General features: G+C 41.8%; 1 protein-coding gene across 1 annotated transcript; it reads right to left on the bottom strand.

The window, feature by feature from the left end:
* Positions 1-2,472: 2,472 nt before the first annotated feature.
* LOC136753563 (uncharacterized) lies at positions 2,473-10,475 on the bottom strand. The gene is made up of 2 exons (XM_066709789.1): positions 10,208-10,475; positions 2,473-10,050 (listed from the first exon to the last, which is right to left on the bottom strand). The coding sequence occupies exon 2, from the start codon at positions 9,110-9,112 to the stop codon at positions 3,272-3,274; it is 5,841 nt and encodes a 1,946-aa protein (XP_066565886.1). The 5' UTR covers positions 9,113-10,050; positions 10,208-10,475; the 3' UTR covers positions 2,473-3,271.
* Positions 10,476-12,721: the final 2,246 nt, after the last annotated feature.

Raw genomic sequence — 12,721 nt, 5'->3', positions numbered from 1 at the left:
TCACCAATAACTTTGGTTCTTATACTTGGTTCTGAGCAAAGGCTTTCACAGGTTCAGCCAAATGTGGGGAATACGTGGGGACTTGATTCAAGTCTCCAAAATCATGAAAGGCATCGACCACATCAAACCAGAGGAGCTTTTCCAGAGCAGCAGGGACACACGCACCCAGGGACACAAATGGAAATTGGGCTTCAAGGCATTCAAAACAGAAAACGGGAGACACTTCTTCACACAGAGAGGCGTCATAATCTGAACAAACTCCCCAGCGATGTGGTAGAAGCTGAAAATGTGGGAACATTTAAAAATAGACTGGATAGGATCCTTAGGGTTTCGTTATTAATGGACACTAAAGGAGCACGATGGGTCGAATGGCCTCCTCTCGTTTGTAAACTTACTTTCTTATGTTCTTCAATAACAGCCCAATTTCTTATTTTGTAATATAAACTAAATTATTCTAGAAATGTGGTTATTGTTACCACTGTCTGATAGTAACATCTCTGAAGAGACAGGATACAAATCTGTGCCATACCTTGCCACACGGATCAAGCCTGTATTTTAGGGGTCTTTCACACCTACGGTTTGTTGTTCATTTGGGGCAATATGTGAAACCTCTGATCGTGTCGTTTAGGATCTTTGAAAGCAAACTCAGTATGTTTAAGGAGACAGAGAAAACATTTTATTGTTGTGTTGAAATTCATCAAAACTAATTTTAGTGTTAATTTGAGCTCAAGTCCCTCTGGTTACAAATCCAGAAGCCCAACCACTATTCCACTCTCCTGCCCTGAAATGTTATAGCACTGTAGTGTTGTGGTTCACTTTGGGTTAAAAATAAATAATAAAATCTTGTTCCAGTAGGTATCCAATAAATGTCATTATCTTTTCCAAAATTCATATCTGAAGGCTTTTTAAATAATGCAGTATGTAATTATCCAGCAGAAATACAAAACATTCCAAATTGAATTCCTCACTTGGCTGCAAAGCAAATAAGAGGCTGATTTTTCTTAATATTTGCCTAGTGAATTGCTGATGAGCATTATCATGCATTGTGGAGACGCACGGGGAGCCGCCGAGCTCATTTCACATGAGGCCTGTGAGAGATTGAAGCCTTGCTCTACAGAGAGGGAAATAAAAGTTACTGCATTCGTTTGCTCTGCCACCCTGCTCTCAATTCTGCTTAACTTTCACTGTAAGACCGATAACAGAAGATCGGCCGTTGCATCGTACAATGTGTGCTTTTCAGTCACGCAAACAGTGGATGTGAAGGATGCCAGGATCAAAGGATGGAGCGCAAAACAATTAGAACGCTTCATTAATAACAACTAGTGTTTGAAATGTCATGCGATGACCTCATAGAGAATCATTAACAGTGTTTTGTTGTTTGGCCAAGAGTATGTTCTCAGCGAAGGAAACTTAATGATATTTGAATAGTGAATGTCATTGCTTGGCAAAGTAATTAAATAGAAAGTTATTGTTATTATTAAACAAGTATCAGTAGATAAGAAAGACTTGTGTAGACTTTAAATGCTGATAAAATAAAAACTAAACTAAAATAATATGAATTTCAGATTCAGATAACACAAATTCATTGATTGAGGTAGAGGAAAATAAACTCAAACTAGAGGCTGTTGTAAACCTTCATTTCACACCTTTCTCACTAGGTTGAGACAACAGTAGTGGTCCAGAAAACATGGTATTTAATTTAATTTAACTTCAATTTATTTTTGTGCATTAATAGGAGTTTTTGTTTTTCTCTCCTCTGTGCCTAATGGTTTATTTAATGTTGGTTTACTTTATTTTAATTTAAACTGTTAGAGGTTTATTTATTTATTTATTGTATTTTTCATTTTGTTGTAGTATGCTTATCATTCTGTAAAGCGCTCTGTAGCTGCCCTGCAAAGGGCGCTATACAAATATACATTGATTGATTGATTGATTGATTAGAATATTATCCACAATTGCTATTTTTATTTTTTATTTTTTGGGGGTTGTTCTCTGCTATGGCTGAAAGAGAGATTGATATAGTCTTGCTTTCCTTCTTTATATCAATGTTGTGTAGATGTTATATTGGTCCAAGTGAAAAGAGAAACCAACAGACATATGAGTTCATTATTAGGAATGGGAGTAGACCAGACAGTCTCGATCTGCACACCTATTTATATCTCGAGGCTGGTTAAACGGGATATGTGATTGATAATATCGTTATGAGGATCTTTCATTTTGCTTGATGACTCCATCCTTGGTGGGAACAAAAAAAACCTATTTCTCCCCCTATACACCTAAAATGCCCCGTTCACCAGCACTTATCATATTCAAGAGCTGGGGGCTACTGAGACTGTAGCTCCCTCCAGTAGTCAACACGAAGCACGAGGTCTTGGTTAAAAAACGGGGTTTTATTTCAACAACATATCATGTCAACCCGTGAGAACTGGGTTGAAAGAGAGAAAAAAAATAAAAGGAAATTATAAATACAATGCATGTATGTATGTCTTGAATACAGTTTGTGCCGTTATAGTTACACACTAGTTAACACAAGCTATGCACATGAAATATATCACAGACAACTGGATACAAAAGAAACATACCTCGTAGGCTGCTTCCTACTTAGGAGGGGCTAAATCTCAAAAGCCTTCTTCCTTGTCTTCTTTACTCGGATAATATACATTTAGATATCTTTACATTCTTAATATTTACTTAGCTCGGAGAGCTCTTGCGATGCTATGTTTTAGCTCTACACTTTAGATGTTGTGCCCCCTTTAATTACGTGCGGAACACAAGGATGGCGCTAATTAGTTCCGCCTCTACGATATCCTATTAATTTTAGGTAGGAACCAAAAAAATAGTCACAAACTTAACTAAAGCTGAGAGGCAGTTACACTCCCACCAAATCACAAGTGATTTCTCAGAACAGCTTGGAGACACACATACTGCATATAAACTGCACATAATATTAATTTCAAAGTACTAACTATTTACTTATTATCTTAACTTAAGAACTAGTTGAAAGAGTGACTAGAGGATGCTGGAGTCTTCAGTCTGCATCCAACAATGTAACTGTCTTATGGATGGGCCTCTCCAAATGAACAGGTTTAGAGATGCGCTTTCCTCTTCCATCCAGAGTTGAATCGCCGATAAGCAACTTGAGCCTTCTCACTCTTCCGTCCTTTCCTGGGTACACTTCAATAACCTTTGCTAACTTCCACTGGTTTCGTGGTGTAGCATCATCTTGCAAAATGACAATATCATTGACCTTAGCGTTTCTGCGGTCTTTGGTTCACTTCTGTCTCTGTTGGAGATTGAGGAGGTATTCCTTTTTCCACCGTGTCCAAAAGTTGTTGGCTAAGAGTTGAACTCTGCGCCATCTTTTACGGAGGTACAGATCTTCCCTGACGAACTTTCCAGGAGGTGGAGAGATGATCGTGGATTTCATGGTCAGGATGTGATTTGGTGTCAAGGGCTCTGGACAGGATGGATCGTTCAGATGATCAGTGGTCAGAGGTCTGCTATTTACAACCGCCATAACTTCATATAGGAACGTTCGTAGTGAGGAGCAGTCAAGTTGTCTGGCTGACTGTTCTAGAATGGACGTCAAGACACTTCTGATAGTGCGAATTTGTCTTTCCCAGACGCCACCCATATGACTTGAAGCTGGGGTGTTCATGATGAACTCACATCTCAGTTCTTTGAGTTCCTCTTGATCCATCTCCTTTAATGCTTGAATGAACTCACGCCTGGCACCAACAAAGTTTGTCCCTTGATCACACCTTATTTGCCGTACTATTCCACGAATAGCGATGCATGAACGCAGAGCGTTAATGAAGGCATCTGTGGTCAAGTCGTCGAGCATTTCAATATGCACTGCTCTGGAACACATGCAGGTAAGTAAGAGTCCATAACGCTTTAACTCTTTTCTTCCTTCCTTGATGTGGAATGGCCCGAAGCAGTCCATCCCGCAGTAAGTAAATGGAGGGGTTGTTTCCATTCGATCTTCCGGGAGATTTGCCATCCTTTGTTGTTCTGTGCATCTTCTGAACTTCCTGCACGTTGTGCATTTGTAAATATGGGATGACACTGCCCTGCTGCATCCCAGGATCCATATACCATTGGATCGGATCTCATTTATGGTCATTCCCCGTCCCTGATGGTGCACTCTCTCGTGATAGTGCTTGACGAGTAATGCCGACACGTGACTGTCTCTAGGGAGAACAGCTGGATGCTTCACATGTGGATGAAGAGCAGCATGAGTTAAGCGGCCTCCGACTCTGAGGATACCTTGGTCATCCAGGAATGGACCCAACTTGTGTAACTTGTTGGCCTTGTCTTTGATTTGTGAGTTCTTATGACACTGGATGCCCTGTATTTCTTGAGAGAGGGTTGCTTGTTGGACCATCTTGATTATGCTGAGCTCTGCATCTCTCCTTTCCTCTAAACTGGTGCTTTCCCAGGACCTTGGCCTGAGGCCTTTCGCTTCCCTTGCACGCCGCTTTAGTCTGGCTATAGCTTTCACCATTCTTGACCAGTCAGAGAACTTTCGTAGACAATCTAACAGTGACCTTATTTCCTTTGCCAGGGTGTCATGAGCCTGGGCCTTCTTGATCTCTGGATCACTACTTGCAATCTCTCCCACCTTGACTACTTCGCTGGTCAGCTCTTTCTGCCAAAGAAAGCTTGGACCCGTGAACCAGTTGGAAGCTACAAGTTGTTTTGCTGCAAGACCTCTTGAGGCATGATCTGCTGGATTCTCTTCGGAAGCCACATACCTCCATTGCGCAGACTCCGTACTTTGCTTGATGCGTTCCACACGGTTTGCCACGAACACATGAAATCTCCTGGCCTCGTTACTGATGTATCCGAGGACAACCTTTGAATCGGTCCAGAAGAATTCCTGTAGGCAATCTATCTCCAGTTCCCTTTTGAGCATGTCACTGGTGCGGACGGCTACGACTGCTGCTGACAGCTCAAGTCTTGGTATGGTGGTAACCTTAGCAGGGGCTACTCTTGACTTCCCCATTACCAAAGAGCAGTGGACTTCACCTGATGCACTGACTGCTCTGAGGTACGAACACTCGCCATAACCTGACACGCTGGCATCAGAGAAATGATGGAGCTCGTAGCTCTGAACCTTAAAGTTTAATGGAATGTAGCATCTCTGAATCTTTACACCAGCCAGGTTTTGCAGGTCTTGGAGCCAAAACTCCCACAGGGGTCGAAGATCATCAGGTAAGATGTCATCCCAACTGAGCTTGTTATGACACATCTGCTGCAGAATCTGTTTTCCCACCAGGATGAACGGTGCCACAAATCCGAGTGGATCGTATACTGAAGCGACAGTGGATAAAACTCCTCTTCGGGTAAGTGGATTTTCTTTCACAATCACTCTGAACTGGAACTCGTCAGAAGCCACGCACCACTGTATGCCAAGTGCTCTTTCCACGTGTAGCTCTCCCAGGGCCATGTCCAGGTCTTGGGCGGCTTTTGCACATTCTTCTTTGGGGATTGAGGCTAGGACTTTCTTGCTGTTGGAAATGAACTTGTGCAGCCTGAGTTTGCCTTTGTTGCAGAGCTCTCTTGCCTCCTTCACTAACTGAATAGCTTGGCTTTCAGACGCTAAGCTTGACAAGCCGTCATCAACGTAAAAGTTCTTCTGAATGAACTTGATGGTGGCTTCACTGAAGTGTCCGTGTCCTTCGGCTGCGAGGTGCTTGAGTCCATAGTTAGCGCAGCCAGGTGATGAAGCAGCGCCAAACAAGTGGACCTTCATCCGGTAGATGGATGGTTTGGCTTCAAGATTTCCATTCTCCCACCACAGGAATCTTAGGTAATCTTGGTCTTCTGCTTTAACGTGGAACTGGTGGAACATGCGTTCAATGTCACACATGATTGCCACTGGACCTTTCCGGAAACGACACAGAACTCCCACCAAGGTGTTTGTCAGCTCTGGACCGGTCAGGAGATGGTCGTTTAAGGATGTCTCTTGAAATCTCGCCGAACAATCGAAGACAACACGTATCTTCCCAGGCTTTTGGGGATGATACACCCCATGGTGTGGGATGTACCATGCTGGAGCTTTATTGAGGTCTTCTTCTGGGACCCTTTCTGCATCTCCACGTGTTATGATCTCATCCATGAAGGTCTTGTAGTCTTTGTAGTACTGTTTGTTTCTTTTCAGCTTCCGTTCTAGGCATCTGAGACGGTGGATGGCGCACACCATGTTATCTGGTAAGTTGGGTCTTTCATTCTTGAATGGCAGTGGCATCTCATAATGACCATTGTCCTTGAGCCTGATGCCTCTTTCCATCTTTGACAGGAATCGGAGATCCTCTTGAGAGATGTGACTGTCCTCCAAAGACCTTTCGACAAAGTCCGATTCCAGCACCTTGATGACATCTGCAGGTGAGACTACCTCTTTGACTTGAGTTCTACAGACATAGTGAACTTCGCTTGTGAGGTTTGAAGAGGACTGAAGACCAGGCATCACTTGCCTCACGATGACCTGGTGACTTATTCCAATTTCATCTCCATAGTCAAGACATGGGTTGCCATAGCCAACTACGCTCCAGCCCAGGTCTGTTCTCTGAGCAAAGGGCTGATTTTCTTTACCAGGCACCACTTGCCTTGGGACAAGAGCTTGAGGACAGTTGTAGCCGATTAGCAGGCCCACGTCGCAGCTTTGTTGAGGAGCAATCTCGTCTGCGACGTGTTCCAGATGAGGCCATGCCTTTGCAGTCTCTGGTGTGGGAATATGATCTCTGTTTGCAGGGATGAATTCTCTTGAGTAGGTCACTGGCAGAGGAATTATCTTGTCTGAGTAGAATCCTCTCACTTGTAGTCCAGTCAGTTTCCGACAGGACACAACTGTGTTTCTTGAAGCCATTGTGGAGAGCTTTAGCTGAACTGGTTCCTTCTTTGTGTGAAGAGTCTTTGCCGTTTCTTCCAGGATGAATGTCGTGTCGCTCTGTGTATCGAGGAGTGCATACACAAGAACTTCACGATCTGGCTCACTTGTGACTGACAACCACACTGGAATGACTGTGGATGTATGAGTGTCTTTAACATTCTGTAAAACTCTGTTGGATGTTGACTCACGTGATGATCTTGCTGCCCTATCTTGTGGCCGCTCTATTTTCCTTTCCCTTGACTTGCCACTGTTCCCTGCTCCACTAAGCCGTGTTGACATCCTTTCTTCTTTGGTGCGATTATCATGGAGGCAAGCTGGATGTCTTTTTTCACACATATCGCAGATCTCTCTGTTTTCACAGTCCTTCGAGCGATGGCCAAACTTCAGACAGCCGAAACACAATTTCTTCTCTTGAACAAACTTGACTCGCTCTGAAATAGTCTCATCCATAAATTTGCGACACTTGTGTAGACTGTGACCTGCCTTCTCACAGAAGACACAGCTTGTGGTAACAGCTTTCTCGTCTGAGTTGGTTGCCAATACCTTTGCTCCATGACCTCTTGTCTTTGAAACCTTGATCTTCTCATTTTCACTTGGTTTTAGAGCGTGGAGGGACGTTATTGGGTTACAGGCGATTTTGGCTTCACGTGTGAGAAACTTGACGAACTGGCTAAAGCTTGGGAACGTGTGACTTTGTTCTTCCACTTCTATCACCTTCCTATTCCATCTTGAGGTCAGCCAGTCTGGAAGTTTAGAGAGTATTTTCTGATTTTCGTTGCAGTCGTTGAGTACTTCAAGACCTCTGATCTGAGACATGGCCGCCTCACAGCTGCGAAGGAAGTCAGCGAGTTCTTGAAGTTCCACACTCCCCTTAGAGTTTATTTTGGGCCACGTATCAAGCTTATCTCTGAAGGCCTTGGCGATAAGGAATGGATTGCCGTATCTCTCTTCTAGGATGGTCCACGCTGCACAATAAGCTGACTCTGTGCCTAGCAAGAAGTAGCCTTCAATGGCCTTTTTGGCTGGTCCACCCACATACTTTCGCAGATAGTATATTTTCTCTTCAGCTGGTATGTTTTTCCTGTCAATAAGTGTCTGAAAGGAGACTTTCCAGTCATTAAATCTGAGTGGGTCGCCGTTGAACGTTGTTGGTTCAGGTACGGGAAGACGACTCGCACTGATGGACTCTGCGAATGCTCTAACAAGAGCTGCAGTATTGTCTTCTTGTTTTGGTTGTGTCAGAGAGTGAGGTGGGGAGCAATGCTGCAATAGGCTACTTTCATGCTTGACTTCCTCATTCTCCTTCGGAGGGACACATTGATGGAGCAGCCCAAATATTTCTTCATCTGAGCATTCACTTTGTTCATATACTTGCTGTCTCGCCTTAGCAGCCTCTAGCTTCTTGATTGTCTCCAATCTTTCTAGTTCTCTGCGCTTGGCTTCCAGCACCCTTTGTCTTTCTGCATTTTCAGCCTCTTGATTAGCTCGTAAATTGGCTGCTTCAGTTTCGAGTCTTTCAAGTTCTTTGATATGACGTTCTTGCTCTAGCAGTACTTTTAAAGTGGCTTCATTGGCAGCAACTTCAGCAGCAGCATCTCGTCTTGCAGAAGACTGGCTTGAACGGGATGTTATTCTTGAGTTAGTTTGAGAATGAGCAGACGACTTGGTGCGGTGAGAGTTGACGCTTACTTTGTCTGAGGCTGCAGCTTCAATTACAGGCTCTATTGATTTCACTCTTTGTTCTTCACCCCCTCTTGTGTCTAGAAGAGCCTTTGCAGTCTGGATGATTGTTCTTGTTACTGCTTCGCAGGTGTCTGCTCTGCGACGTGTGTCTTGGTCGGGAATGTCAATGTGCCTTAAATCTTCATAAACAACGTTCAGATTATCTGAGGCATTGCTTATCTTAGTAATGTGGTCACGCAGCAGGTTGTTTGAGCATTGTCCACTCAGCGCTTGTTTGGCATCCTTAGCGATAGCTTTCCACTTCTCGTAGCTCACACTGAAACGGTGTGCAAATCTTCTTACTTGCTGATCGTGCAGTTCTTGGCCCTTTTCCGTAAACCTGCGGACCCTTTGGCTTCTATGTGGCTCTTGTGAGGAAGTGTGGTTATCTCCTGTGCCTTCAGCAGCTTGTGGTTGCATGTCTGCGCAGTGCTGCTGCGCGTCTTCACCTGCACCCTCTTTGTCACTCTCAAAGAAAAGCTCAAACTCTGACATTTTGCTTTAGTTTGGTTTAAATCTAAACTTGTTTTTTAGTTGAGTAAATTACCTTGTTCACAATAATCTAAGTTATGTTTAACTTAGCTTAAGCTCAATTGAGTAGTTGTTTTTAATCTCTGATATGTGAATAGTCAGCCTTTAATTACTTGCAGCTACTGACACTACTTTGGAGAAAAATTACTCTCTGCAGCTAAATTAACTTGCTTTTTCCAAAATAAAAACTGTACTAACTGTACTCAAAGACTAGTAACACTCACTTTGTGATCTATGGAGCTATGGTCTTCTTGCCTGATAACTTGTTATAGTTATATATGGCCTTATTTAAATCTTAAATTACCACAAATGAAATTAAACAAACCAAAAATATTAACTCTTAGTTAAACTTGTACATATACCACATTAAGTAATAACCATTCACTTTTAAGTCTAAATATGACCAATTCTGCCTTACTCTCGGTACTAATAGTTCTTAATATTCACATCCTACTCATCAGTAGACACAATATCAACACAGTAGCAATATCAATCCACTTCAATTTGAGAAAAGGTAAGTAAACAAAACATTAACTAATGGGAAATGCAAAGAAATGTCTCATTCTCTTGCCCAGAACGCTTAATGTCTCTGAATTACAGCTTAATTTGCGTTATGAAACCTGATTCTTCCGTGGGCGCTGCCTCTTCTCGCGCTGTCATGTGCGGATGTCTCGGCCCGACCACGACTCGCGCTCTCCGATGCCGTCTGTGAAGGCGCGCGCTGCGATGGAGATGTCTCAGCCCAGCCACGACTCGCGCTCTCCGATGCCGTCTTCCTCGCCTCCTCATGCGGAGCAGACGAGTTCTCACTGTAGCTCCCTCCAGTAGTCAACACGAAGCACGAGGTCTTGGTTAAAAAACGGGGTTTTATTTCAACAACATATCATGTCAACCCGTGAGAACTGGGTTGAAAGAGAGAAAAAAAATAAAAGGAAATTATAAATACAATGCATGTATGTATGTCTTGAATACAGTTTGTGCCGTTATAGTTACACACTAGTTAACACAAGCTATGCACATGAAATATATCACAGACAACTGGATACAAAAGAAACATACCTCGTAGGCTGCTTCCTACTTAGGAGGGGCTAAATCTCAAAAGCCTTCTTCCTTGTCTTCTTTACTCGGATAATATACATTTAGATATCTTTACATTCTTAATATTTACTTAGCTCGGAGAGCTCTTGCGATGCTATGTTTTAGCTCTACACTTTAGATGTTGTGCCCCCTTTAATTACGTGCGGAACACAAGGATGGCGCTAATTAGTTCCGCCTCTACGATATCCTATTAATTTTAGGTAGGAACCAAAAAAATAGTCACAAACTTAACTAAAGCTGAGAGGCAGTTACAGAGACACAACGATCCCATTTGTTATCAGGGTCTGACTCTGGCCTGGACCACAATCAGTGACACTGACTGCAGGGCCTCTGCTCAGACTACAAATTATCCCTTGTCAGGCAACACAAACACGGATCTTTGGTTTGTCATGGTATCTTTGAAAGTAATAATAGGCTGCAGGAAACGGCACCGTATGCAATTCATCAATGCTAGACCCATCCAAGTGCTTCTAATCAATTTGGAAAAGCAAAGCCTGTCACTGGTAGAACCTTTCAAAATCATCTACAATACAGACGGTGATTGCGTTCCTGTGTGTGTGTGTGTAGGCTGAAGAGGAAGTTGAACAGCAATGGAAGATGACTAAATATGTATCTCTTCTATATATATAAAGGGTTTGTGTCAATAAACACAATTTGTGAGAGGGTCATTCTTCAGCTGTGAGGATTGAATATATATTTAACTATTTGTTATTTTCAGTCATTTATGTTTAGACTGGCAGGGAGAGTATAATTTTGAGAAAAACATAACCTTGATAAATAACCTTGATGAATGGAATGATATTGTGATTTTCTTTATCTCCTGAATTGAAAAATCCTTAAAGGTATTGACCAAGTTAACCTCAGGATCAATAGTGAAACAGGGACCAGGGCGCATGAGGAGAAATTCAGAGAACGTGCGCTTCATATTGAACACAGTAGCCATTTTTACACAAAGCTTTCTGGGAGTTTGGAACAACCAGTGTTTTGGATGCATGGTGTAAGGATTTGATAATAAACAAAATCCACTTTGTTTTATTCATCTCCATTACTGATTCTGGGGAATGGGCACTGGTTCGAATTGTGTAGGAGATTGTTGCAGCAAGGACCTGTTCTTTGATTGGGAAGATCCTTCAAGAACCTGCCAGATGAGATGCCCAGATCAATAACCGACTGGCAACCTATTGTGCGAGATGGGCAGATCGGTCTCCTCTCATCTGTGAACGTAATGCTGTTGTTCTTATGCTTTTGCAGCGCTAAAACAAACGAAGATGCCTTTATGCTACCAACTCCAACACAAACGTATTCCAGCTCCAGAAAAGCATTGCAAAATAACCAGATTATGCTGTTATGGAAAGCAGTGACTATGAACAATTTCATACCATTAGATTTAAAGTCTCGGCTTTATGAGAATGATCTTTGATGGACACTAATACTGATAGGTAATACATAAAAGATTCCGCTGCCCTACCGAAATGGACATAATGTGATTTTAAAGAACTCTGGAGGCAGGTTATTTTGCAACGCTGTGTTATTTATTTATTTATTTTTGCTATAGGAATTGTATTTTTTTCTTAAGAGCTTATCTAATTTCCTTCTTTAAAATAAGTAACTAATACATGAGAAAGATCTACGGGCTACAAGTAGTGTTTCTGCAGTTATTAAAAAGCAGTCTGTTTTCTTAAGGCGACACACCTGGATATTTCCAGATCATTATACGTATCAAGTAATGTGTTAAAACTTTACAAAAATTAAAAAGACTTAAAAAAAGATATCAATAAATAATTAAACATGTTTAAACATTTAGGAATGTAAAGTCCCAACACACTAAATGTTTTCTCCTTTATTGGTATTTTAATATGTAAATAGATAAATATGTAAAGAACACGTAAATAGTGAGGTTATTAGCATTTGTTTAGGACTGCAAAGCCGTAATGTGGCCGTAATAACCATGGAAGTCATGTAATTGTCATTAAAATAGAAAGATGCATTGGATGCAAAGTGACTGAATTGTACTCTCTGTCTCTATATAATGTGTCTCTATAGAATATATAATTTCTGATGTCTACAGTTTGGACAATTGTTGGAAAACATACACTGTTGTAGGTATGTTATAGCATGTATTTATACGTCATAGCGTAATCGCATGCATGGAAAACTATTAATTTCAGTCAGTATGGTGATTAAATAATACACTGTTGTCCCTGGATGATTGTATGCACTGCATTAAACTACATAGATCTCAGTTCAGATTGTACCACAGGATCTGTAAGTGGTAATGTACAAACTTGAATATTATTAATTAACCTGTTTTTTATGGTGATGCCTCTGTAGTGCTTTGACATGCTGTCTCGACTTCCTAGGATTATGATGATTATAATAATAAGAATTATATTATTATTATGATTCATAATAATCATAATTCTATATTTGTTCCTTTGCTTTTTAACAGGGGCTTACATGAATTGGCTGCACAGA

The sequence above is a fragment of the Amia ocellicauda genome, chromosome 7 (assembly GCF_036373705.1).
Source record: "Amia ocellicauda isolate fAmiCal2 chromosome 7, fAmiCal2.hap1, whole genome shotgun sequence".
Taxonomy (NCBI): Eukaryota; Metazoa; Chordata; class Actinopteri; order Amiiformes; family Amiidae; genus Amia; species Amia ocellicauda.
Note: the sequence above shows the minus strand (reverse complement) of the source record. Positions and strands in the feature narration are given on the sequence as shown.